The 26,480-nt window shown below is 34.6% G+C and overlaps 1 protein-coding gene across 5 annotated transcripts in view; it reads right to left on the reverse strand.

The window, feature by feature from the left end:
* The window catches only part of ADAM32 (ADAM metallopeptidase domain 32), a 167,090-nt gene that overhangs the window by 12,799 nt on the left and 127,811 nt on the right, over positions 1-26,480 (reverse strand). For 3 of the 5 annotated variants that reach the window (XM_060001103.1, XM_060001104.1, XM_060001106.1), the window contains 2 exons: positions 16,380-16,479; positions 7,437-7,469 (listed from right to left, as the gene is read on the reverse strand). The exons of 1 other annotated variant lie outside the window; for it this stretch is intronic. In XM_060001103.1, coding sequence (XP_059857086.1) covers positions 7,437-7,469; positions 16,380-16,479 — 133 coding nt within the window. Of the gene's footprint in view, positions 1-7,436; positions 7,470-15,089; positions 15,250-16,379; positions 16,480-26,480 lie in introns of all 5 variants that reach the window. One more of the 5 variants, XM_060001105.1, reaches the window with a different exon arrangement.

Genomic DNA, 26,480 nt, shown 5'->3' on the forward strand with positions numbered 1-26,480 from the left:
AAAAAAAAAAAAAAAAAAACTCATTAAAAATTTTTATTTGAAATAAAACATCAGTCCTTAAAGGTTAACAAAACATTAATTCATTAACCCCACAACCAGGATAGATAACTGTAGTCTTAATCATTGGGTTGCAAGTGGTTGCTTTTTCTTTCCTTTCTCCTTTTAAAAAATTTTTAAAAATTAATTAATTTTTTTGGCTGCATTGGGTCTGTTGCTGTGCGCAGGTTTTCTCTAGTTGTGGCGAGTGGAGGCTACTCTTCATTGTGGTGCACGGGCTTCTCATTGCTGTGGCTTCTCTTGTTGTGGAGCATGGGCTCTAGGCGCATGGGCTTCAGTAGTTGTGGCTAGTGAGCTCTAGAGCGCAGGCTCAGTAGTTGTGGCGCACAGGCTTCAGTAGTTGTGGCTCGTGAGCTCTAGAGCGCAGGCTCAGTAGTTGTGGTGCATGGGCTTAGTTGCTTCGTGGCATGTGGGATCTTCCTGGACCAGGGCTCGAATATGTGTCCCCTGCATTGGCAGGTGGATTCTTAACCACTGCGCCACCAGGGAAGCTCTAAAATTTTTTTTTAATTTAGGTACAGTCGGTATACAATATTTTGTAAGTTACAGGTGTACAGTATAGTGATTCATAATTTTTAAAGGTTATACTCTATTTATAGTTATTATAAAATATTGGATTTTCCCCCTGTATTGTACAATATGTCCTAATAGATGACTATAAGGAAACAGAAATACAAATCCAGGAATCAGAGTGTCTCCAAAAGGATCAACCCAAAGAGCAACACAAGACACATTATAATTAAAATGGCAAAAATTAAAGATAAAGAGAGAGTATAAAAAGCAGTATGGGAAAAGCAACAAGGTACATGCAAGGGAACTCCCTTGTATGTACATACATATTAATAAGTACATATTTATTAATAAGTATGCACATATTAATAATTACTTAAATGAAAATGGACTAAATGTTCCAACCAAAATACACAGAGTGGCTGAATGGATACAAAAATAAACCTGTATATATGCTGCCTACAAGAGACTCATTCAGTGCTAAAGAAACACACAGACTGGAAGTGAGGGGATGGAAAAGGTATTCCATGTAAAAGAAAAATTAAAAGAAAGTTTGGGTAGCATTACTTATAGTAGATAAAATAGACTTTAAAGCAAAGGCTGTTAGAAGAGACAAAGAAGAATATGATATAACAATCAAGGGTTCAATCCAAGAAGATATAACAATTGTAAATATATATGCACCCAACATAGGAGCACCCAAATAATTGAAGCAAATTTCAACAAAAATAAATGGAGAAATCGAGAATAACACAATAATAGTAGGGAATTTTAACACCCAACTTAGATCAACAAACAGATCATCTAGACAGAAAATCAATAAGGAAATATTAAATGACATATTACAACAGATCAACTTAATAGATATATATAGAACATTCCATCCAAAAGCTGAAGAATACACATTCTTTTCAGGTGTGCAAGGAAAATTCTCCAGGACAGAGTTCATGCTAAGCCACAAAACAAGCCTCGGTGAATTTAAGAAACATTGAAATCATATCAAGCATCTTTTCCGACCACAACACTACGAGACTAGAAATCAACTATAAGAAAAAAAAACTGCAGAAAGCACAAACGCGTGGAGGCTAAACAATATTCTACTAAATATCCAATGGATCACTGAAGAAATCAAAGAGAAGATTAAAAAAAAATACCTGGAAACAAATGAAAATGAAAACACAACCATCCAAAATCTATGAGATGCAACAAAAGCAGTTCTAAGAAGGCAGTTCATAATTATACAAGCTTACCTAGGGAAACAAGAAAAATCTCAAATAACAACCTAACCTTATACTTAAAGGAACTAGAAAAAGACGAACAAACAAAACCCCAAATAGTAGAAGGAAAGGAACCATAAAGATCAGAGTAGAAATATATGTAATAGAGAGAGAAAAAAAAATAGAAAAGATCAATGAAACTAAGAGCTGGCTCTTTGAAAATATACACCAAATTGATAAAAACTTTAGCCAGACTCATCAAGAAAAAAAGAGAGAATCCAAATCAATAAAATCAGAAATAAAAGAGAAGTTACAACTGACATCACAGAAATACAAGGATCATAAGAGACTACTAAGAGAAACTATATGTCAATAAAATCAACAATCTAGAAGAAATGGACAAACTCCTAGAAATGTACAATGTCCCAAGACTGAACCAGGAAGAAATAGAAAATGTGAATGGATCAATAATCAGTAATGAAATTGAAACTGTGATTTTAAAACTCCCAGCAAACAAAAGTCCAGGACCAGATGGTTTTACAGGTGAATTGGACCAAACATTTAGAGAAAAGTTAACACCCATTCTTCTCAAACTATTTTAAAAAATTGCAGAGTAAGGAATGCTTCCAAACTCATTCTACAAGGCCAGCATCCTCATGATATCAAAATATGATATGCTACGTGAACAAGTTGAAGAATAAAAATCATATAATCATATCAATAGGTGCAGAAAAAGATTCTGGGTACAAAATTCAACTTTCATTTCTGATAAAAACTCTCCAGAAAGTGGGCATAGGGGGAACACACCTCAACAAAATAAAGGCCACATGTGATAAGCCCACAGCTAACATCATACTCAATGGTGAAAATCTGAAAGCATTTCCTTTAAGAAAAGGAAGAAGACAAAGATGTTCACTGTCACCACTTTTGTTCAACACAGTAACAGCATTCCTAGCCATAGCAATCAGACAAGAAAAAGAAATAAAAGGAATCCAAGTTGGAAAGGAAGAAGTAAAACTGTCACTTTTTTGCAGATGAAGTGATACTATACATAGAAAATTCTCATCAATGAATTCAGTAAAGTTGCAGGATACAAAATTAATATACAGAAATCTGTTGCATTTCTATACACTAGCAACAAACTATCATAAAGAGAAATTAAGGAAACAATCCCATTTACCATTCCATCAAAAAGAAGAAAATACCTGGGAAGAAACCTACCTAAGGAGGCAAAAGACCTGTACTCAGAAAACTATGGCACTAATAAAAGAAACAGATGATGACACAACAGATGGAAAGATATACTATGTTCTTGGATTGGAAGAATTAATATTGTTAAAATGATCCTATTACCTAAGGCAATGTACAGATTCAATGCAATCCCTATCAAAATACCAATGGCATTTTTCACAGAACTAGAACAAATAATTCTAGAATTTGTATGGAAACACAAAAGACCACTGATAGCCAATACAATCTTGAGAAGGAAGGACAGAACTGGAGGTATCACACTCCCTAATTTCAGACTATATTACAAAGCTACAGTAATCAAAATAGTTTGGTACTGGCAGCAAAACAGACATGTAGATCATTGGAACAGAATAGAGAGCTCAGAAATAAACCCACACACTTATGGTCAATTAATCTACAAAAAAGGAGGCAAGAATATACAGTGGAGAAAAGACAGTCTTGTCAGTAAGTGGTGCTGGGAAAACTGTACATCTGTATCTAAAAGAATGAGATAGAACATTGTATTACACCATATACAAAAATAAAGTCAAAATGAATTAAAACCAGAAATCATAAAACTCCTAGAAGAGAATGTAGACAGAACACTCTGACATAAATTGTAGCAATAGCTTTTTGGATCTGTCTCCTAAGGCAAAGGAAACAAAAGCAAAAGTAAACAAATGGGACCCAAGTAAACTTAAAAGGTTTTGCAGAGCAAAGAAAACCAATGAGAAAACAAAAAGACAACCTACTTAATGGGAGAAAATATTTGCAAGTAATATGACCGAAAAGAGGTTAATATACAAAATATATAGCACATCCAACTCAAAATCAAAAAACCAAACAACTGATTAAAAAAATGTGCAGAAGACTTGAATGGACATTTTTTCAAAGAAGATATACATAAGCTAACAGACACATGGAAAGATGCTAAACATCACTAATCATCAGAGAAATGCAAATCAAAACTACAACAAGCTATCATCTCACATCTGTGAGAATGGCTATCATCAAAAAGACCACAAAGGGGCTTCCCTGGTGGCGCAGTGGTTGAGAGTCTGCCTGCTAATGCAGGGGACATGGGTTCGAGCCCTGGTCTGGGAGGATCCCACATGCCACGGAGCAACTGGGCCCGTGAGCCACAACTACTGAGCCTGCGCGTCTGGAGCCTGTGCTCCATAATAAGAGAGGCCGCGATAGTGAGAGGCCCACGCACTGCGATGAAGAGTGGTCCCCGCTTGCCACAATTAGAGAAGGCCCTCGCACAGAAACTAAGACCCAACACGGCAAAAATAAATTAATTATTTAATAAACTCCTACCCTCAACATCTTAAAAAAAAAAAAAAGACCACAAATAACAAATGTTAGTGAGGATGTGAAGTAAAGGGAACCCTCATACACTGTTGGTGGGAATGTAAATTGGTGCAAACACTGTGGAATACAGTACGAGGTTCGTCAAAAAACTAAAAATAGAACTACCACATGATCTAGTGATTTCACTCCTGAGTATATATTGAAGAAATGAAAATACTACTTCGAAAAGATACACATACCCCAATGCTTGTAGCAGCATTATTTACAATAGCCAAGATATGGAAGCAAAGTTGTGTTCATCAACAGATGAATGGATAGAGGATGTGGTATATTTACACACAATAGAATATTACTCATCTATTAAAAAGAAAGAAATTTTGCCATTTGCAACAATATGGATGGACTTGGAAGGTATTATGCTTAATGAAATAAGTCAGGAAAAGACAAATACTGCATGTTATCACTTACTTGTATAATATAAAAAGTGAAATGAACTAGTGAATATAACAAAAGTAGAGTCACATATGTAGAGAACAAACTAGTGGTTACCAGTGGAGATAGCAAGGGGGCGAGGGACAAGAGAGGGATAGGCAATTAAGAGGTATCAACTACTATGTATAAAATATATAAGCTACATGGGTATATTGTGCAGCACAGGGAATATTGCCAATATTTTATAATAACAATAAATGTAGCATAATCCTTATAAAAATTATTAATCACTATGTTGTATACCTGAAACATATAATTTTATAAATCAACTATACCTCAATTAAAAAACACATGACAGAACTGAAAAAAAAAGAATTGTTGATTTTGAATTGTTTAGGGAAATCACCTAGAACACTAAACAGAATATAAAATATACATAAAAGTCCAGTTAAGAAACATGGAACAATTTAGACACAGAATATTTAGAATGGGGGAGAGTCAGTATTTGAAGAGAAAAAGTCTAGAACTTTTCCAAAATTGAAGAAAGGTATGAGTCTTCACACTGAAAGAAAATATTGGGTCCAGCTCATGATTTTTAAAAAAATCTCTACCAGAATACATTATAACAAAATAACAACTCTAAGGACAAGGAATACATGTACAGGCTATGTTAGGCAGAATTCTAACAATGGCTATGTTAGGCAGAATTCTAAGATTCCCATTCCTTGGTTATTCAAACACTTTTCAAAGTACTGCTCTGAAAAGATTTTGCAAATGTAATTAAACCTCCAAATCTGTTGGCCTTAAAATACAGAGATTATTTTGGTGGGCCTGACCCAATCAGGTCAGCCCTTTACAAGTAGAGTTTTCTCCTGCTGGTAGAGGAAAGAAATTAAGAGAGAGTCAAAGCCTTAGGAATACTTATATTACTCTTGTTTCTTTAAAGGTGAAGGGAGGTACATGAGTAGCAATGCAGGTGGCCTCTGGGAGACGGAGGGGCTCCAAGCAGACAGGCAACAAGGAAAGAGATACCTCAGACCTACAGCTGCAAGAAATTGGATTTTTCTTACAACCCAAATGAGCTATGATCCCAGCCTGGCCTTCAGGCCTTCAGGTCAGACTTGTGACAACCCAGCCAAATCCACCTGGATTTCTGACTTACAGAACTTGCTCATAGTAAATGAATGTTGTTTAAGTCACTGAGTGTGTGGTAATTTGTTATGCAGCAATAAGAATGCAATGACTAGGTAAAACTCCTATTAATCATAAAGGAATAAATGAATCAACACACTAACAGAAGATTTATCATCATCAATAGTAAATGCCACATTACACTGACATATCTTCAAATAGCGAAGGCAAAATAACTCAGCATAGAAGTCTATACTACATAAACTCATACTCAAGAGTGAAAATAAAGATAATTTTAGGTTGATAAGATAGTTTACTACACATAGACTCAATGATGGAAATTCTAAGAGAGGTACTTCACCAAAAGGGAGATTGAACATTAAAAAAATGGAATTAAATTCAAAAAAGAATAGTGAGTAAATCAGTTACAAATATGTAGTGAAATCCTAGTATGTTTTGATTAAATATAATAATGATAATGATGACTTATTTGTATCAGGTTAAAATTCAGGAGTAACTGAAAGCCAAATGATAATGCTATGGAAGAGTGAAGAAAAGAGTATAAGGTTTAATGGTCTAAGATCCATAAATTGTTAGAAGATTATAAGTACTTTTATATCTAAAATTGTAACTTCATCTACATTTAATTTTAATAATTTAATAAACCATAATATAATAATTAAAGAATTAAAGAATATAACTAGAACATATAATGACCAAATTGATAGAAGGAAAGAAAAAACAATGAAAGCACAATCAATATGATGGAATACATGAAAGTAGAAAGAGAAAATACTGAAAACGCATGATAAATAGAAAAAAAACAAAATGGTAGAATTTAGTCTAAACATATCAGCACACATATAAATATATAAACATATTCAATTCAACTATTGAGAAACTCTTGAGGTTACATATTTTAAAATTCCATTGGCATGCTGTTTTCAGGAGACCAAATTAAATAAAAGGTTGAAAGTAAGGGGATGAAAAGTTACATTAGATAATGTAATAGAATAGAATGTTGGTATAGCAGTTATAAAACAGTAAGGACAGAATTTATGGTTAAGAAATATTAACGGGGACAATATGCTATTTATTAATGTTAAAAGAAAAGCACAGCTAAGTCAGTGTAATTAGTTCTCATCAACCCAAAATTATTATAGAAATTTATACATGAGTTCTGTCATGGACAATCTATCAAATGTCAAGCATTTGCTTGTTTGTTTACCCAAGCAGTACATAAATATAACCCAAGCTGGGTAATTTCCAGGCACTATACATCCTTTTTCTTTACTAATTATACATATCCTATCTTTTATTAGAGTCAGCCATTTTATTCCTTGTTTCCTCAGAGTAGACTTCCAATAAGTATTTATTAAATGAATAAAAGACTAATTTACTAGAAACTAAATTACTATATACTAGTAGCCTGGTTTTCAGTGGATTACTTTACCAAACTTAGCTGTTCGAACAGTATCTAGACATTGTGAATTATTCATTCTTAATTTTCAACATGTATCTTAAGATGCCTTCCAATTTACCTACCTGCTAGCATTTCTGTGAGTGCTGCCTTCTGATCTGGATATTAAAAAAAAAAGGAAAATAGTGTCCAAAGTTAGTCTTAAGAGCGCTTGCCAACTGCATAAATAAAAGTCAGGCCATTTTATAAGCAGTATTATCTCTTTTATAAGGTAAGTTACCAAAAAAGAAAATCATGTCCAAGGTCACTGAACAAAGATGCAAATAAATAACATTCTTATTTACTTATATACCTCATCCACAAAGAGTGCATTTCAAACTTGTACTAAAGAAATTATCAAGAAGGCACAAATTTTCTTTTCCCTTATCACTTCTAAACACAGAATATAGGTTTGACCCTGAATTCCTGATTCTGACCTTTATACTCCAACTTTTAATTTTTTATTCATTGATAAAGAAATGCTACATTTTATAAGTTAAAACCCATATTGACTTCTAGACAATCTGACAGAATGAGCTGGTGGGACAATTCCCCTTTCCATTCCTCAAAGAGGAGTGCTGAAAAAAAATAAGACAAACAGTTAATACATAACTGAGGTTAACAACAAGAAAAGAATTCTCCCGGTGCTAGTAAAAAATGAAGAAACTGAGTTCAAAGGGTAAACAGGAGATAAAAGTGAATGATTGCAGGGGTGTCTAAACCAGCGATATGACTTTGGGACTAGAGATTTAATACCCATTCCTTAGAAGTTATGAGGCCTTTGCATGCAAGGAAACTAAGTGAGCTCCTTAACTGGAGCCATTTAACCTGGGAGCCATGAATGTCCATACCACCCATTACACAGGGATAGTAAAAATTCTGACCAGTGGCCTTTGGAATGCAGCAGGGAAAAGGGGATACGCAACAGGAATAGACGGGGGAAAATGCATCACTGCAGAGTCCCAAGCCTACAAAAAATGTACTTTCAGGGCCCCAGTCACAGGCCTACAAATTCTTGAACACCATGCATAGCAGTTGTTCCAAATATTTTTGCTTTAAAAGAAGCAAAAATGAAACCACCCACATGTTTATGTCTTCAACACAGGGCATGCAGAATTCTCATGGGAAAAGCATAGACACTGAAAGGAAAAGACACTGAAGAGAAAAGAGGTTTGTACGATTACAAACCCCTAATAGATAATGTCAACAGCCAGAGCAAAACAATGAGTTCACACACCAAGAAATACAAATGATGAAAAAACTTGGAGAATATTTAGAATCTCCATAGAGATTTCTGCAAGAATAGAATCCATAAGTCTAGAACAGGACAGAGAAGGAAGAATTGGTGAAATGAGAGTGATCTCAGGAAATCAAACAGAATGTGAGATGGAGAGAGAGCTATGAAAGTGCAGTTACAAACCATAAAGACACACTTCCAATTCCGGTCAAGATGGAGCAACAGACTGGATTTACCCTCCTGCCTGAAACAAATGAATATCTGGACAAAATACATTAAATGCTGGTTTTCAGACACTGAATATTAGGCAGGATAGTGATATATGAGAGAAGGGAAGAAAGGTGAGACCTGTGACTGCCCCTTGTTACTGCCTGAGGAGAGTTGCCATCCTGTAGCACAGCAAGGGAAACCCAGGCAAAGCCAGAAGGCTCCCTGAATTGAGGTAACAGGGTCTGCGGATGCCAAGGCAGCTACACTTCTCAGGGCAGAACACCAGAGAAGAAAGGAGGTGCACAGAGAGCTCCTGATGTCTGTGGAGGGTCCTCTTTGAGTGTTCTGCAGAGTACCAATCACTGAACGCAAGTGAAGAAACTCCCTGAGCCAGAGAAAAATGATTAGAAACTAATAAAGGAAGCAATCTCTTGTGCTCATATAGGAACAGGAATAGTTTGTGTTCCCACCATCTGAGTTGAAAAATCTCATAATTCACAGTGAGTTTGGTAGAGTTACATGGAAGGGTACTGCCTCCGTAGTGCTAACCATTCTGATCCTACTTAACGAAGCTTAAAAGCAATGGTGTTAGAAAAACTGAATATTCTTATGCAGGAGAAGAAAAACACTCAATTCATACCCATACAAAACTTAGTTCAAATTAGATATAAGCCTAAATGCAAAACCTAAAACTATAAAACTTTTAAAAGAAAACATGAGAGAAAACCTTCATGAATTTTGGTTAGGCAAATATTTCCTAGCTACAACATCAAAATCATGATCTATAAAAGAAGATACTGATACACTGGATTTCATCAAAATTTTAAACTTTTGCTCTTTAAAAGAGTGAAAAGAAAAGCCTTAGAGTAGAAGAACATATTTGCAAATCACATATATAATAAAGCACTTGTATCCAGCATTTATAATGAACACTCAAAATACAATAATAAGAAAACAAACAATCCATTTTTTAAATGATCAAAAAGTTCTGACTGACTCAATAATAAAAAGACAACCCAATCAAAAAATGGGGTCTTTCAGCTGAAACCGCCATCTTCCAGTAATTTGTCAAAAAGACCAACACAAATGAAAAGAGAAGAGGCACCTGCTACACTTTTAGAAAACATGGGGTTGTTCCTTTGGTCACATACATGGGAATTTACAAAAAAGTGATATTGTAGACAGCAAGGGAACTGGCACTATTTAAAAAAGAAATGTCCCACAAATGTTACAAAAACTGGGAGTCTACAATGTTACCCAGCATGCTGTTGGCATTGTTGAAAACAAACGAATTAAGGGCAAGATTCTTGCCAAGAGAATTAATGTACTTATTGAGGATATTAAGCACTCTAAGAACCAAGATAGCTCCCTGAAATGAAGGAAATATGATCAGAAAAAGAAGGAAGCCAAAGGGAAAGGAACATGGGTTTGACTGAAGCACCAGCCTGCTCCATCCAGAGAAGCACACTTTGTGAGAACCAGTGAGTTGGAACCCATTCCCTATGAAATCATGCCATAATAGGTGTAAAAATAAATGAATAAAAGACCTCCGGATTGTAATTTTAATTAATTAATTTAAAATGGGTAAAATATTTGAATACACACTTCTCCAAAGAAGATGTACATCTGACAAATAACCACATGAAACTGTCAGCATCATTAGTCATTAGAGAAATGCAAATTAAAACCATAATGAGATGCCACTGCACACTATCGGAATTGCTAAAATTAAAAAAATATATGACCATATAAGTGTTGTTGAGAATGTGGAGGAACTAGAACTCTCACATACTAGTGGTTGGAATATAAGATAGAAGAACTGCTTTGCAAAACAGTTTAGCTCTTTCTTTAGAAGTGAAACATATACCTACCATATTACCCCGTTGTTCCAGTCCTGGGTATTAACTAAGAAAAAGAACGCATATGTTCACATAGAAATTTGTATGTAAATGTTCATAATGGCTTTATTTATAACAGCCCAAAACTGGAACGCATCCAAATAACTATCAATAGATGGAATGGATGAACAAATTATGGTATAATCATACAACTGAATACTTATCAGCAATAAAAGGAAAAAAAATGATCACACAAGAACACGGATGGATTGCAAAATAATCATGGTGAGTGAAATAAATCAAACAAAAAGAAGAGTACATACTGTATGATTCCATTTACATAAAATTCTAGGAAATGCAAACTAAGAAAGCAGATCAGCAGCAGTATGGGGATAGAGCAGGTGGAAGAGGCAGGAGTGGGGCTTACGAAGGGGCTCGAGGAAATTTGGGGCATGACAGATACCTTCATAATCTTGATCATGATGATGGTTTCATCAGTGTTACTTTTCAGATTATCAAAACATACAAAATTATACACTTAAAATATATGTAATTTACTGTGTGTCAATTATACCACGATAGAACTATACATTAGAAAAAGAACAAGCTATTGATACACATAACATCACAGATGAATGTCAAATGCATTATGCCAAGGGAAAGAAGACAGACTCAAAAGATTACGTACTACAGTATACGATTCCATTTATACAAAGTTCTGGAATTGGCAAAACTATAAGCAAAGAAGACATCTGTCAGTGCCAGGAGCTGAAGGTGGGGTGAGAGGGAATTCTGAGGTGATGAAATTGTTCTATGATTTATTGAGGTTGTAGTAAGTGTACACATTTGTTAAACTCATAGAATTACATAAACCAAAGAGATTAGTTTTACTACATGTAAATTGTATCTCAGCTTTTAAAAGCTTCATTCTTAGTGTCAAAAGAAAAGAAGCAAAAGGAGGAGAAGTATAAAGATGAGGAAGAGAACAACCATCACATCTACCATGGAGGCTAGAATGGAAGACCCTAAAATATAGGGATTTCAGAAAAATAAAAGGGATAGAATGGGGAAGAGTCAATCATTAAAGAGATAATGACTGAGAACCTTCCAGAACTGAAGAAAGACATGATAATTGAAGATGATTGTGAATTCAGAGCTGGAAAAATAAAAACAAACTCATATCAGAACAAGTAATAATTCAGTAACATAATACCTTGGACAAAAGAAAACTTGAGAAGCTAACTTAGAAAAAAAGTGCAAGTATAAAGGTAAAAATGAATTAATTAATCTGACAGCAGACATCTCAACAACAGTAAATGCCAGAATTCAATGGCATCATAAAAGGGCTGACAGAAATAACTGTCCACCTAAAATTCTATACCCATATAGAATTTCAAGAGTGAAAGTGAAATAAAACCATTTCCAGGCATATAAGGCAAACAAGTGATTACACATAGACCATCACTGTAATAACTACCAAAGCAAGTACTTCTCCAAGAAGATTGAACCTAGAATGAAAAAAGCAGGATTCCAAAAAGAATGGCGATAATTATGGCATTGGTACACAAACCATGTGACAAAATTTCATAATATATACACACACATACTCAAAAATGAGTGTATGTATGTAAACACTGGTGAATATGAATAAGGTCTATAGTTTAATTGATAATATTGTACCAATACCAATTCTCTGGCTGTGAAAATGTGCTATGTTAATGTAAGATGTTATTATTGAGAAAACCTAAGTGATGAGTACAATGGAATTCTGTGCTATTTTTGCAACTTTTTATATTTCTTAAATTATTTCAAAACTAAGTTTAAAAAAAGGGAATCATAGGGCTTCCCTGGTGGCTCAGTGGTTGAGAGTCCGCCTTCCGATGAAGGGGACGCGGGTTCGTGCCCCGGTCTGGGAGGATCCCACATGCTGCGGAGCGGCTGGGCCCGTGAGCCATGACCCCTGGGCCTGTGTGTCTGGAGCCTGTGCTCCACAACGGGAGAGGCCACAGCAGTAGGAGGCCCGCGTACCGCCAAAAAAAAAAAAAAAAAAAAAGGGAATCATAAAGAATCTGGAAAATATATTAGGAAATCCTAATAAGTATTAACTAAACATAATAATGATAAGAACACAATAACACAAAACTTATTTGGAGGGAACTGAAAAGCCAAATGACAAACAGATTGAAAAAGATAGGTTAGTGTTAAAGGGCTAAGATCCTTGAGTTATTCAGAAGATTATATACAATGATTAAATTAAGACATTATACAACATTAGCTACAAATGCTAAAAGTTAACAAAAATCATTAAAACAATAAAAACAGAATATAAAAATGTACAAAATAGTAGAAGAGAAAAAGAAAAGAAGAAAAAGCACAATCAAGAAAATGGATTTTTTTTTTTTTTTTTTTTTTTGCGGTACTCAGGCCTCTCACTGTTGTGGCCTCTCCCGTTGTGGAGCACAGGCTCCAGACGCGCACGCTCAATAGCCATGGCTCACGGGCCCAGCCGCTCCATGGCATGTGGGATCCTCCCGGAACGGGGCACGAACCCGCGTCCCCTGCATCGGCAGGCGGACTCTCAACCACTGCGCCACCAGGGAAGCCCAAGAAAATGGATTTTGAGAGAAGGAAAAAATGCAAAAAAAAAAAAGAGAGGATAGTAAGTAGGAAGAAAATAAGATGGTAAATTTCAATGTGAATATATATCATCATATATTAAGCATATAAATGTAACAAACTCCACTACTGCATTTCATATAAAGGCTGTTTATAATGTACCAACTAAAATCAAAGAATGGTTGAAAATAAGGGATGAAAAATATGTAATAGGTAAGTCTAAATTTCAAAGAGCAAGTTGACATATAGCAATGTAAGAGTGAGAATAGAATTTAAGATACAATTATTAATGATAAAAAGAAAATACACCAAGAATATATAACTATGTTGAACATTATCCATTTAGCCACTGCCTCAGAGTATATAAAGCAGAAGTCTCAACAATCGAAGAGAAAGCCGTGACATATTGGTAAACCTTATTTGCCTCTCATAGAAAATGAATTATCAAGTAGAGAAAAAATTTAAAAACCCAGTAAGTATAAAGATGACTTGAAACAGCACAATTAAAAAGTTTGTTCTAAAAACAAAGAAAAAAACATACTGTATCACATTAATTGAAGCATGCATATCAAGCATATATTTTTACAAAAAACTGACTTCCTTTCTGGTTCCAACATTTAAGAGTCTAAATCAGAGACAAAGCTTTCCCAATAAGGTAATAAAATTGGAAAATAACTTTTACAGCAACAAAAATAAATCATATAACTGAAAACTAAAGACCATGGTTTTTCATGATTTAAATAAGAAATCGTGCTGGAAGTTTCTAATTTTTTAAACTGAATATCAGCTGTATCTTAAAAACTGGAGAATGTAGATGAAATGATATATAAGGGAGAAAGTTTTCACTTTAAAAGCATATTAGGAAAATAAGAAAAATTGAAAATTAATAAACAAAGCATTAGACTCCACAAAGGTAGAATTAACAAACACATAGCAAAGGTGAAGAGAGTAGCAAAGAGGAACAGACCGTAAGTTAAGGATTATAAACACAAGGAAATATATGGATCTCAACAGAACGACAAATTATATTTTTAAATTACTAATAAAATAGAAAACCTCTGAGAAGACTGCTCATAAAAAAGGAAAAACAAACTTAGAATTAGATGGGTAAACATATGTATAAAGTATAAATATTTAAAATTATATATAATTCTAGATATGGCACAGGGATGTAGCCATGTGTAGTAAAAATATGTGATACACACCAGCTTTCAGTGCAGAGGTTGTTCTCCACAGAGAGGGAGATGGGGATTGCAGCTGTATATACAGTGGTTTATTTCATAAGAGAAACAAAATATTCATGTTTATTTCCAGGGGTGGGCAAATGGTTGTTTGTCACCTTGTTCTGTCTTTGCTTTTGAACTATATTTTTAAATAAAAATATTTTACATACTAAATTATAAATTTGCTTTCTGAAGACTTTTCCCAGAGAATATTTTTAAAATTATTTCTTACATGAGGCAGCAATGCAAATTGAAACATTTCATTTGTGATATGGCTCATAAATCTGCATTACAAATAAATACTTCTGGTACTTCTCCTGTAGGTGACACAGATCACTGGGCATTTGAAAGCAATAGATATGGATACATTTTAGTTCTTCCTCTCTCAATTACCAAGGCGATGACATTGGCAAGTCATTGAAACCACATTCCAAAATTTTTGCATCTTTAAAATAAGGATATTCAAAACTATCTCAAATAATTAAATGAGATACTGATGTAGCATACAAAATTCTTGTAAAATGTAAAGTATTATGGCTGCTCATAATATTTCCTTATATGTGACTAGATTTAAATGGTACTAAAGTTTAACTTCAGAACACAAATTCAATTTACTCGCTACTTTGGGGTTCCTCTTTCTTGCTGAACCACTTTTTCAAAGGCTTCCATGAAACAGCTACTATGGTTGCTACGACGAGAACAGGTAAAGCAATGTAGGTACCCAAAAGCCACTGCTTCTCCCCAGCCTTCTCAAAACCTCTTTCCTTGATTAAACCTAAAAATAAAAATACATTAAAAAATCAGAGTAAAAAAATTAAGCTGCCTACTTTTACTTTCAAGTTACAGCAAACTAATTACAATGTTCTTAATTTTTATTGTTATTCAAGGAACATGGAAAAATAATAATAGAATCATAATACTTGAGACTATCTCTATAAACTCTCATTCTAAAAGAACAGAAACTAAGTTCCAGAAAGTTCCAATGTGTTCTACATTATACAGTAGCTACAGCAAAATCCCACTATAAGTGGGACCCCAAAACTTCAGTGATATATAATCTGCTTGTAAGGTTATCCAACAAACTTGCATTGTTACAAGGTGCATTATCACAGAATTCCACTATATCTGTGCATATCCTGTTTTTCTTTATTAGATTGTTGGCTCTTTGACATTTAGGGATCTGTTTTTACATGCGGAGTCACTGCAGTGCTACTAAAACGTCACTGCCATAAAAAATAGGAGACTTGATTCCTAATCCTAATTCTGCAGCTAGTTAGCACCGGGTATTCTTTAAATTCCATGAGGAGTGGGACTTTGTTTTGCTTACTGTACATGCCTAGTGCCGTATGATGAGCACCTGGTATATATTAGGAATTCAATAAATATTTGCTAAATCAATGAATGAATGACGAAAACTAAAGTCATGGTGAACAAACAGAATATTGTTTTAGCCCCTTCTGTCATCTCTTTAGCAGCAATTAATAGATTTTTATCATTTAAACTATAAACGCCAGACTAAAAACTTATCTTCTATTTCCTTTATTTCTTCTATAACAGACACATTAACAGTGCTGGACACAGGGTGTGTTGTTTGTATAGAGCTGAGACCACAGGATCAGGCATAAAAGGGGGAAAAGTTTGAAAGACAGTTTAAAGGAGAAAGTCAGACATAAGTAAATAAAAATTTTAAGAGATACCCTCAGCTTCAATCATATTCAAAATTAATATTAGGACAAAAAGCAGGATTAAGAAGCATATTTGGCATCTAGTTCTTGAGGCAGCCTATTTACCTTTTAATTACAAATACTGGTTTCTTTCAAAGTGTCAAAAATCGAACTTTGTCTTTGCGAAGGTAAGCAATTTGAGAATTTTATTAACTGGATACAAGAAGAGAGAGATACTTGCCCTGTCCCTCAGGCAATCTGGAAGGTATTCCGGAGAGTGCTCGGCAATCTGGAGGTCTGTAGCCACTAGAACAGTTGCACGTCATCTCAGAAGTGCACACCTAGAATCATTTTTTTAATTCAAATGATCATTTAAAAATATTTTCTCATAGAAAGTAAAATTATCAGATGGATCATCAAGCTTACTTTTTTATTTTCATCTAGTGTAATTTTATTTGATTTATTTAGAAAGAGAATTCTACAAATTGAATGCTTGGCTTTTTAGCCTAAAGTGCACACACGCACACACACACACGCTAAAAAGCCGCTGTAACGTGAGACTCACAATATTTGCACCTGGAAAATTTAACACCTTCAAATGTTCACCAGAAAATTTAGTGTGCAATTTCAGAAACACCTACATAAATTCTAATGAAAATGAGACCATTCCAGTGGTGTGTTAGAGCCAGCCAGTATCAGCTCCCAGGGCTGAGTGTGTAACATCTCTTCCCATCTTCAAGTTCAGTGACATCATGGGGTAGTTTGAAGTATTTGTACTTACAAATGAGGACTTTACCCTTCCTCACACTAGTTGGTAAACATTTACTAGCATAATACTGCCCTTGACCAGCATCAGGTTTGTTTGTTAGCTTTTGTTTGTTTGATTTTTAAGCAAAGGTTTTTTTGTATTCTAAGAGGGCATCAGATAATTAATTTCTGTAATTAATTAATTAATAATAGCAAACAACTTTATGGTGCTATGTGTGAGTCTCTATTCTGAGCACTTTATATAGATTCACTCATCAAATCCTCACAATAGCCCTATAAAGTTGGGACTATTATTATTCCTACTTTACAGATGAATAAACTGAGGCATAGATGTTTAACTTGCCAAAGGTCACATGGCTAGTAAGTGATGGAGACAGGATTTAAACTGAAGCTATCTGGTTTCAGAGTCTCTGCCCTTGACCACTATGCTATGCTACTTCTCAAAATCATATAAAACATCTCTCAATTTCTAAGATCTCAATTTAAGAACATGAATCTAATTTCATGGCTTAAATGTACAGGAAAAAAGTATTCTGTTTGGGTTATCCATTGCCTTAGCTCTATCACATCACCTTCATGTTGTTGTGTGTGTATATGTATGTCTACTGTGAAATACCTCACAGAAATATTTCGTCCTTCTCAGGAGACACCATGTTGTCACTTTGTCATAATACTGTGTTGTTACCTTTGGATCACTTGGTTAAGGTGCTGTCTTCCAAGTTTTTTCCACTGTAAGTTACCATGCCTCCATTTGTAATTAATAAGCAATTTGTGAGGAGATACTTGTGAGATTATGAAAGTATCTGGGTCCTCGTAAAACTTTCACCCACTAGTTTTAGCATCCATTGACAATTACTTAACTCCATTATTCCTTCTATATTGTTTATACTATAAAAAAAGTTTTCCCATATCTCCATTTATCTATTCAGTTACTGTTATTGGTAAACATATTACTGATATAGTCAAAGGAGCTTTGACAAGTGTGCCAAGACCACTCAATGGGGAAAGGAGAATCACTTCAGCAAATGGTGCTCGGAAAACTAGATACCCAATGCAAAAGAATGAAGTTGGACCCTTATCTCACACCATATATGAAGATTAACTCAAAATGGATTAAATACCTAAATATAAGACCTAAGACTATAAAACTCCAAGAAGAAAACATAGGGGGAAAGCTTCGTAACATTGGACTTCACAATGATATCTTGGATATGACACTAAAAGCACAAGCAACAAAAGTAAAAATAGACAAATGGCTATACAACGAACTTAAAAATGTTTGTGCATCAAAGGAAACAATCAACAGAGTGAAAAGGCAACCTATAGAACAGAAAACTTGCAAACCATATATCTGATAAAGGGTTAATATCCAGAATATACAACGAAATCCTACAAGTCAACAAAAAAAAAATCAAACAACCTAACTTTAAAATGGGCAAAGGACTTGAGTAGATATTTCTCCAGAGATGGTATACAAATGGCCACCAAGAATATGAACAGATGCTCAACACCATTAACCGTAAGAGAAATGCAAATGAAAATCCCAGCAATAGAAACGACAGACAACTTTGCCTAAATATGCTATAAATGCCAGAATACATTATTATTGTGTTTACTTTAAAAAGTCAATTGTCTTCTTAAAAGTTTAAATGAGATACACTATTTTATATTTATCCCCATCTGTTTCATTTCCAGCACTCTTCATCGCTTTGTGTAGATCCACATTTCCATGTGACATTATTTTCCTTCCATCTGAACACAGTTTAATATTTCCTTTAGTGCATATCTTCTAGCAACAAATTCTCTCAGATGTATATATCTGAAAAAATTCTTTTATATCCTTAATTTTTGAAATATTTTCATTGGATATAGAACACTAAATGACAGGTTTTTTCTCACACTTAAATGACGTCATTTAGATCTCTTTGTCTTACATATTTTCTGATAAGAAGCCTGGAGTCATTCTTATCATTGTTCCTCCAGATGCAATGTATCTTTCTCCTCCGACTACATTTAAAATATTCCCTTTATTAGGGAAAGCAAGTACAGCAAAATGTTAATCACTGGTAAATCTAAGTGAAGGGTATGTGGATGTTCATTGGAATAGTCTTCAGTGTTTCTGTAGCTTTGAAATTGTTAGGGGAAAAAATGGGGACAAAAGAACATATTTTGCTTTCATGTTTGTTTCGGATTGAATAGGACTGACTGAACACTAATAATTTATCTTTTCATAACTAAAGCAACCACCTCTTTTATTAATTGGAAGCTACCTGTTTCAATCAACCTTGGGTGAGTAGAAATCATAGTATAGATATGGATTTTAGGCCTCAAATCTCTGCTTTTGGTCCTTTGTATATTTTTTGTCATTTATTATTGTGACAAGCCAAAGTTGAGCATTTGTTCTTGTGTTCAGTATTGTTTGTGGGCATTTGAGACTACCTTCATGAATACATTGGTGTAGACTTAATCACTCAATGTCCCTTTTCAATGTAATAGTTTAACCATCACACACATAGCTATTTCAGTAAACCTCTTTATCTGAGAAATATGGTTAAGTGGTTATGGTCTTAAGATAATAGTAATGAACACATCTGCTATTTTTTTCTTCCCAGAATCTACACTATTCAGCTGGCAACAGTATCTGAAATTTTCTTGGGGGAAATGAATTCTTTATAAATCGGCAGAGTGGTTACTGTGGGACATGACCCTGCCCCGCTTCCATGCATCACACTTTCCATGCCCAGAGGTTGGTGCATGAACCGGATCAGGCCAATTAGTCAATGTATTGGAACGCTTTAGAAAGAGAAGCTATTTGTCTCAGAGTTACTGCTGGTAGGATTTAAACTTAGAGCTGCTGAATGCCACTTGTATTACCACGTGTGGAGAAGTCTGCATGAAAGTGAATCCTAGAGGGAAGGGAGCCAAATCGAGGGATGGAGGGAGGCAGAATCCTGACAGCATCATCTGAGTCTTGGAATCTAGCCATGCTTGGGCTTTTCAGTTATGTGTATCAGTCAGTAATAATCCTTCTTCTTGATACATTATTAGTTCTTGATTATTATTTTCATTATTATATATCATTATTCATTCTTAATAAATAAAAGTTGTTCTTCAGCCTAAAAAAAAAACTACTTTTACTGTTGATTTCAGTAATTTGATTATAAGGTGTCTTGGTATATATCTGTGTTTTTCTGGCTTGAGATTTATTGAACTTCCTGGAACTTTGAGTTCATGCTTTATCAAATTTTGAAAATTCCTTAAAATTTTTTCTAGCCTCCCCTCTTTCTCTTCTTCTGCAACACTAATTACACGTATGCTGAACCATTTGACAGCATCTAATGGGTCACTGATTCATTTTTTTTTCAGTCTTTTTTACGTTTTTTGTTTCAGTTTGAATAGTTTCTATTGCCTTATCTTTAGGTTCACTGACATTTTCTTCTGCTGTGTCAGTTGTGCTGTTAATACCATCCAAAGAATTTTTCATTTCAGTTATGGTGTTTTCCTATTTCTATAAATTCCATGTGCTTTTTTATATCTCCCAGTTCTCTTCTTACCGTGTTAATGTTTTACTTTAAATCCATGAGAATATTTGTAATAGCTTTTTAAAATCCCTGTCAACTAATTACATCATTTTTAACACTTCCGGGTCTATTTCTATTGACTAAATTTTTCTCCTGGTATAGTTCACATAATTCTCCTTCTTCGTATGTTTGTTACTTTCTAAAATGCTATGATGGATACTGTGAATATCATATTGTAGAATGTGTTGTTTTCCTTTAAAGATTGCCACATTGGTGCTGGCAGGCAGTTAAGTTACTTGCAGAACAGCTTGATCAAGGCTTGTTTTTTTATTAACGTCTTTATTGGGGTATAATTAAGGCTTGTTTTTAAACTTTGATAGGGCAGATTTAGAATATTCTTTTCTCTAAGGCTAATTTAGTGCTACTAGTAAAGCATGACTCTTCTGGGATCTCTAGTGAATGTCCCAGGTTTTCAAAAACACCTCTTCACTCTGACTAATTGTAACTCACATTAACTCTCAGCTTTCTGTAAACATTGATAATTGTTCAGCTTAACAGTTCTGTCATTCTTTCCCTGGTCTTGTGTGGTTTGATCTTCATCGATAGACCCATAAGGACCTCTACGCAAATTTCTGAACCTCTTCCTGCATATCAATGCTTCTTCCCTGGAACACTGCCTCACAGATTCCAACCACTTTAATATCTCATAATGCCAGTCTCCTTCTCCTCAAGCTACTGAGCCTGCACTCAGTCCAGATCCCACCCAAGGCGCTGCAGTCCAAAACCTGACAATAGGAGGAGAGCCAGGGAAATCACATCTCTTTTGTTTCCCTTCTCTCAAGGAATAAAGCCCTATGCTGCCTATTGTCTAATATTTGAAAACTGTTGTTTCATACATTTCTTTCCAGCTTTCTACTTGTTTATGGCAAAACTGTGATTAAAGATCCATGTATTCTTCCATACTCCAAAAAATCCATGAACTTCTGAGAAAAGGGTAATTCTTTTAAAAACAGCAGATAGTAGCCTCACTGTTTCTCCACTGTCTCTCTCCTCATGTGAAAAAAAATACAGTGTGTACCCCTAGGGATCTAATTATGGCCTTGAATATCATCCCCTTTTCAAAAGTACCAGAGCTTCTCAGAGTGATTGATTACATAAATAGGGCTGGATAACTCAAGAAGAATCTGAGACACATTGCATCAGAGGGCAAGGTTGACTTCCAAGGTACCTATAGGAAATAACCACTATTATTTTCAATTTTCCTTTAAGATCCAGTCAATATAATAAAGCAATAGAAAGAACTGAAAGTACAGCCACTAGAAATAAATGGGTAATTTTACTGTTATTTTCAAGAGATGACTGTCTACCAAAAACCTCAAAAATTTTCTATAGTTTAGTAAGTTGCCTGAATAGAAATGAATATGCAAATATCATTAACTTTCTTACAGTAAATGCAATGAGGAAAGATCCCTAATCACACCAGTAACAAAACTATGTGATACGTAGAAATAATTTTAACAAGGAATATGCAACATCATGTGACGAAAACATAAAACTATCCTGAAAATAACAAAGTCTTGAATAAATAATCCAAAAACGGGATAATTAGAAAATTTGCCATATCAATATAAATATTTGATTTTTACCAATAGCTATAAATGTAAAAAAGTATTATACTGGTATGAGAATAGATAGGTAAAGAAAATAAAACAGCCATTATACATATTTGACAAATGAATAATATACATGGAACCACATCTTAGACACCAATGGGCAAAAGGTAGGAATAGATAATTTACTGATCAACACATGGTTATTAAACATATGAATATGTGTTCAATCTCACTAACAGAGGAGACAATTAAAACCATAGTGAAGAACTTTCTCTTGTGTATCAAGTTGGCAAATATCAAAAATAAAATAGTACTTAGACTTGAGAGGAAGAAATGAAAGAGGCATTCTCATATGCCTATTCCCATAGAATAAATTTATAAAACTTATTGGAAAGCATTTAAAAATTGTAGGTTAATATCTTAAAGAGGATTAACCCCCTTATACTCTATAATTCTAGTTTTGGGAATCTATCCTATAGAAATAGCAAGAATGCTTACAAATATTTATGTACAAGTTTGTTCATCAAAGCAAATTTTGGTAATAATGAAGAATCAAATATCATATGACATTTAACATAACAGAATGGTTAAAATAAAAAAGTTACAGTCATCTCTCAGTATCCAATGGGGATTGGTTCCAGGACCCCTGTAGATATCAAAGTTCTTTATATAAACTGCATAGTACAGTTGGCCCTCCATATCTGCAGGTTCCACATCCATGGATATGGAGGGCCAATTGTAAATAATATTGTTTCTTATAACGATTTTTAGGCAATACTTAAAACATGGAAAAGTTCTTAAGAGAGAAATGCGTGGGATTAAAAAAGCAAGCTATTTCCCTTTATATATATTACCATGTCTGCTTTGTTGAATCAGTGACTCAATGGAAAAATTTGCATACTCACACAAACAAACACATTTGATGAATGAATGAATAAATGAATTTATACATATGTACACATGTACATACATTGACAAAGAAACAAAGCTTGCAGGAGAAGAGTTAACTCTGTATTGTAAAAAAAATATGGTTAATTTCTTGCTTTCTACTTTAGATTTCTAAATTTTCAAAGTCCTCAATGATGAGTAAGTACTAGTTATTTTATGGGGAAGAAAAGAATAAGCAATGGCCATGAATTTGAAGGAGTGAGAACTTAAGATTGTTAGCAGGTCAACAATTGCCCTGTTGGACAAATTTACGCTCCAGATAAGTTTTATTTGACATGCCCAGAGTGTTCAAAGGAATATTTCTAGATCTCAAGCTCAAGAAGATTGGGGGTAAGGGAGAGAGATGAAGTAGAGGAGGTATTTGTTTACATTGCAAGTAAATTTAAAAGTGTTTGGGCATTTTGGGAAAGAAATATGGCTTTAACAGATTTATATTAGAATTTTAAACATATATACCCTTCAACCAAGTAGTCACACTCCTGGTAATCTTCCCACAGAAATACAGGTGCCACCAGAAAGACAAGATCCAGCCTCATCCACCAGAACACAGGCACTAGTCCCCTCTACCAGGAAGCCTACACAACCCACTGAACCAACTTTAGCCACTGGGGACAGACACCAGAAACAACGGGAACTACAAACCTGCAGCCTGCAAAAAGGAGACCCCAAACAGAGTAAGATAAGCAAAATGAGAAGACAGAAAAACACACAGCAGATGAAGGAGCAAGATAAAAACCCACCAGACCTAACAAATGAAGAGGAAATAGGCAGTCTACCTGAAAAAGAATTCAGAGTAATGATAATAAAGATGATCCAAAATCTTGAAAATAGAATAGAGAAAATGCAAGAAACATTTAACAAGGACCTAGAAGAACTAAAGAGGAAACAAGCAATGGTGAACAACACAATAAATGAAATTAAAAATATTCTAGATGGGATCAATAGCAGAATAACTGAGGCAGAGGAACGGATAAGTGACCTGGAAGATAAAAGAGTGGAAATAACTACTGCAGAGCAGAATAAAGAAAAAAGAATGAAAAGAACTGAGGACAGTCTCAGAGACCTCTGGGACAACATTAAACGCACCAACATTCGAATTATAGGGGTTCCAGAAGAAGAAGAGAAAAAGAAAGGGACTGAGAAAATATTTGAAGAGATTATAGTTGAAAACTTCCCTAATATGGGAAAGGAAATAGTTAATCAAGTCCAGGAAGCACAGAGAGTCCCATAAAGGATAAATCCAAGGAGAAATATGCCAAGATACATATTAATCAAACTGTCAAAAATTAAGTACAACGAAAACACATTAAAAGCAGCAAGGGAAAAACAACAAATAACACACAAGGGAATCCCCATAAGGTTAACAGTTGATCTTTCAGCAGAAACTCTGCAAGCCAGAAGGGACTGGCAGGACATATTTAAAGTGATGAAGGAGAAAAACCTGCAGCCAAGATTACGCTACCCAGCAAGGATCTCATTCAGATTTGATGGAGAAATTAAAACCTTTACAGACAAGCAAAACCTGAGAGAGTTCAGCACCACCAAACCAGCTTTACAACAAATGCTAAAGGAACTTCTCAAGGCAAGAAACACAAGAGAAGGAAAAGACTAACAATAACGAACCCAAAACAATTAAGAAAATGGGAATAGGAACATACATATCGATAATTACCTTAAATGTAAATGGACTAAATGCTCCCACCAAAAGACACAGACTGGCTGAATGGATACAAAAACAAGACCCATATATATGCTGTCTATAAGAAACCCACTTCAGACCTAGAGACCCATACAGACTGAAAGTAAGGGGATGGAAAAAGATATTCCATGCAAATGGAAACCAAAAGAAAGCTGGAGTAGCAATTCTCATATCAGACAAAATGGACTTTAAAATAAAGACTATTACAAGAGACAAAGAAGGATACTACATAATGATAAAGGAATCAATCCAAAAAGAAGATATAACAATTGTAAATATTTATGCACCCAACATAGGTGCACCTCAATACATAAGGCAAATATTAACAGCCATAAAAGGGGAAATCAACAGTAACACATTCATAGTAGGGGACTTTAACACCCCATTTTCACCAATGGACAGATTATCCAAAATGAAAATAAATAAGGAAACACAAGCTTTAAATGATACATTAAACAAGATGGACTTACTTGATATTTATAGGACATTCCATCCAAAAACAACAGAATACACATTTTTCTCAAGTGCTCATGGAACATTCTCCAGGATAGATCATATCTTGGGTCACAAATCAAGCCTTGGTAAATTCAAGAAAACTAAAATTGTATCAAGTATCTTTTCCGACCACAATGCTATGAGACTAGATATCAGCTACAGGAAAAAATCTGTAAAAAATACAAACACATGGAGGCTAAACAATACACTACTTAATAACGAAGTGATCACTGAATAAATCAAAGAGGAAATAAAAAAATACCTAGAAACAAATGACAATGGAGACACGATGACCCAAAACCTATGGGATGCAGCAAAAGCAGTTCTAAGAGGGAAGTTTATAGCAATACAATCCTACCTTAAGAAACAGGAAACATCTCAAATAAACAACCTAACCTTGCACCTAAAGCAATTAGAGATGAAGAACAAAAATACCCCAAAGTTAGCAGAAGGAAAGAAATCATAAAAATCAGATCAGAAATAAATGAAAAAGAAATGAAGGAAACGATAGCAAAGATCAATAAAACTACAAGCTAGTTCTTTGAGAAGATAAACAAAATTGATAAACCATTAGCCAGACTCATCAAGAAAAAAAGAGAGAAGACTCAAATCAATAGAATTAGAAATGAAAAAGGAGAAGTAACAACTGACACTGCAGAAATACAAAAGATCATGAGAGATTACTACAAGCAACTCTATGCCAATAAAATGGACAACCTGGAAAAAATGGACAAATTCTTAGAAAGGCACAACCTGCCAAGACTGAATCAGGAAGAAATAGAAAATATGAACAGACCAATCACAAGCACTGAAATTGAAACTCTGATTAAAAATCTTCCAATAAACAAAAGCCCAGGACCAGATGGCTTCACAGGCAAATTCTATCAAACATTTAGAGACGAGCCAACACCTATCCTTCTCAAACTCTTCCAAAATATAGCAGAGGGAGGAACACTCCCAAACTCATTCTACAAGGCCACCATCACCCTCATACCAAAACCAGACAAGGATGTCACAAAGAAAGAAAACTACAGGCCAATATCACTAATGAACATAGATGCAAAAATCCTCAACAAAATACTAGCAAACAGAATACAACGGCACATTAAAAGGATCATACACCATGATCAAGTGGGGTTTATTCCAGGAATGCAAGGATTCTTCAATATATGCAAATCAATCAACGTGATACACCATATTAACAAACTGAAGGAGAAAAACCATATGATCATCTCAACAGATGCAGAGAAAGCTTTCGACAAAATTCAACACCCATTTATGATAAAAACCCTGCAGAA

Source organism: Delphinus delphis, chromosome 21 (assembly GCF_949987515.2).
Source record: "Delphinus delphis chromosome 21, mDelDel1.2, whole genome shotgun sequence".
Taxonomy (NCBI): Eukaryota; Metazoa; Chordata; class Mammalia; order Artiodactyla; family Delphinidae; genus Delphinus; species Delphinus delphis.